The sequence below is a fragment of the Mus caroli genome, chromosome 2 (genome assembly GCF_900094665.2).
Source record: "Mus caroli chromosome 2, CAROLI_EIJ_v1.1, whole genome shotgun sequence".
NCBI classification, from domain to species: Eukaryota; Metazoa; Chordata; class Mammalia; order Rodentia; family Muridae; genus Mus; species Mus caroli.
The window spans coordinates 142,996,615-142,997,808 of record NC_034571.1 but is presented as its reverse complement, the minus strand read 5'-3'; the positions used below and the strand labels follow the sequence as shown (position 1 = coordinate 142,997,808).

General features: G+C 44.0%; 1 protein-coding gene across 1 annotated transcript in view; it reads right to left on the bottom strand.

Moving 5' to 3' along the window:
- Gins1 (GINS complex subunit 1) overlaps positions 1-1,194 on the bottom strand; it is a 22,556-nt gene that overhangs the window by 3,654 nt on the left and 17,708 nt on the right. The window contains exon 5 of the mRNA XM_029474335.1: positions 291-365. Coding sequence (XP_029330195.1) covers positions 291-365 — 75 coding nt within the window. The remainder of the gene's footprint in view (positions 1-290; positions 366-1,194) is intronic.

Genomic DNA, 1,194 nt, shown 5'->3' with positions numbered 1-1,194 from the left:
TCTTCCTTCCTTCCTTTTCTTTCCTTCCTTCCTTCCTTCCTTCCTTCCTTCCTTCCTTCCTTCCTTCCTTCCTTCCTTCTTTCTCTCTCTCTCTCTTTTTTTTTCCTAGACAGGCTTTCTCTGTGTAGCCCTAGCTGTCCTGGAACTTGCTCTATAGACCAAGCTGGCCCCAAACTCAGCGTTCCACCTGCCTCTGCCTCTCAAGTGCTGGGATTAAGGCGTGAGCCACTACCTGGCTGCTCATACACACATTCTTAACAAGGGTTAAAGTATGTGTCAACAGAAAGTACCTGACTATTCTTTTTAAGCAGGACTGAAGTGCCATCATCAACTTCAAGTTCTCCATAGTCTTTTAAACATCGCACCTGAAAGAACAAATTAACATGATTTTTCCTTAGGGACGAGGTCTTAGCCGTGTTTTCTAGGTAAGTCTCTAACTCCGCTCTCCAAACTCAAGTGATTGCACTGTGTCAGCTTCCTGACTAGCTGAGAGTATAGCTGTGCCGCCCACCATAACTGGTTTATATTATTATAGGTAGTGATCAAAAAGAAAATAAGAACTGTATGAATATTAAACATATAATATTTAAATCCACTCAAACCTCATTTTTGAAGAACCCACCCATATATCAGTATGTGAACAGGACACAGCTAAGTTTGTAAGTTCCTAATTTTGGAAAAGATTCTTTCAATCTTCAATATGCAGATTCATTCCAGGGATTCTTTTTTTTGATTCTTCAGCTGACAGCAAGAGGATTTATTGTGCACAAGTTATACTTGGCCACAAGAGAGACCAGAACTAGTCCAGAGTGCCAAAGGTCCAGGGCAGAGGGCCAGCGGGACTGTTTTGGTTGTAAGAATGGCAGTCATTTTCCCAGGTGATCGTGGTGAGGTGACGTTCCAGGTCTCCTAAGACTTATTACCGACAGCAGCATACAGTCCAACAGCTTGTTCCAGCGTCCCGGCCTTGAGCATCCCTCACTTTTGCTCCCGCAGGCTTCGAGGGTACACAGGCTGGTTTACTTGGACCTCTGCCTCATCTTTCTTCTCTTGTGCTTTAGCCTGCGCATTCTCTTCTTCGGCCACTTCGCTCTCATGCAGGAGTCTCAAGGAAGATGGCGCTAAGACCGAGAGTCATTCCAGGGATTCTTAGCAGCAGAAAATGACAGCACAACTTTTTTTTTTTTTTTTTTT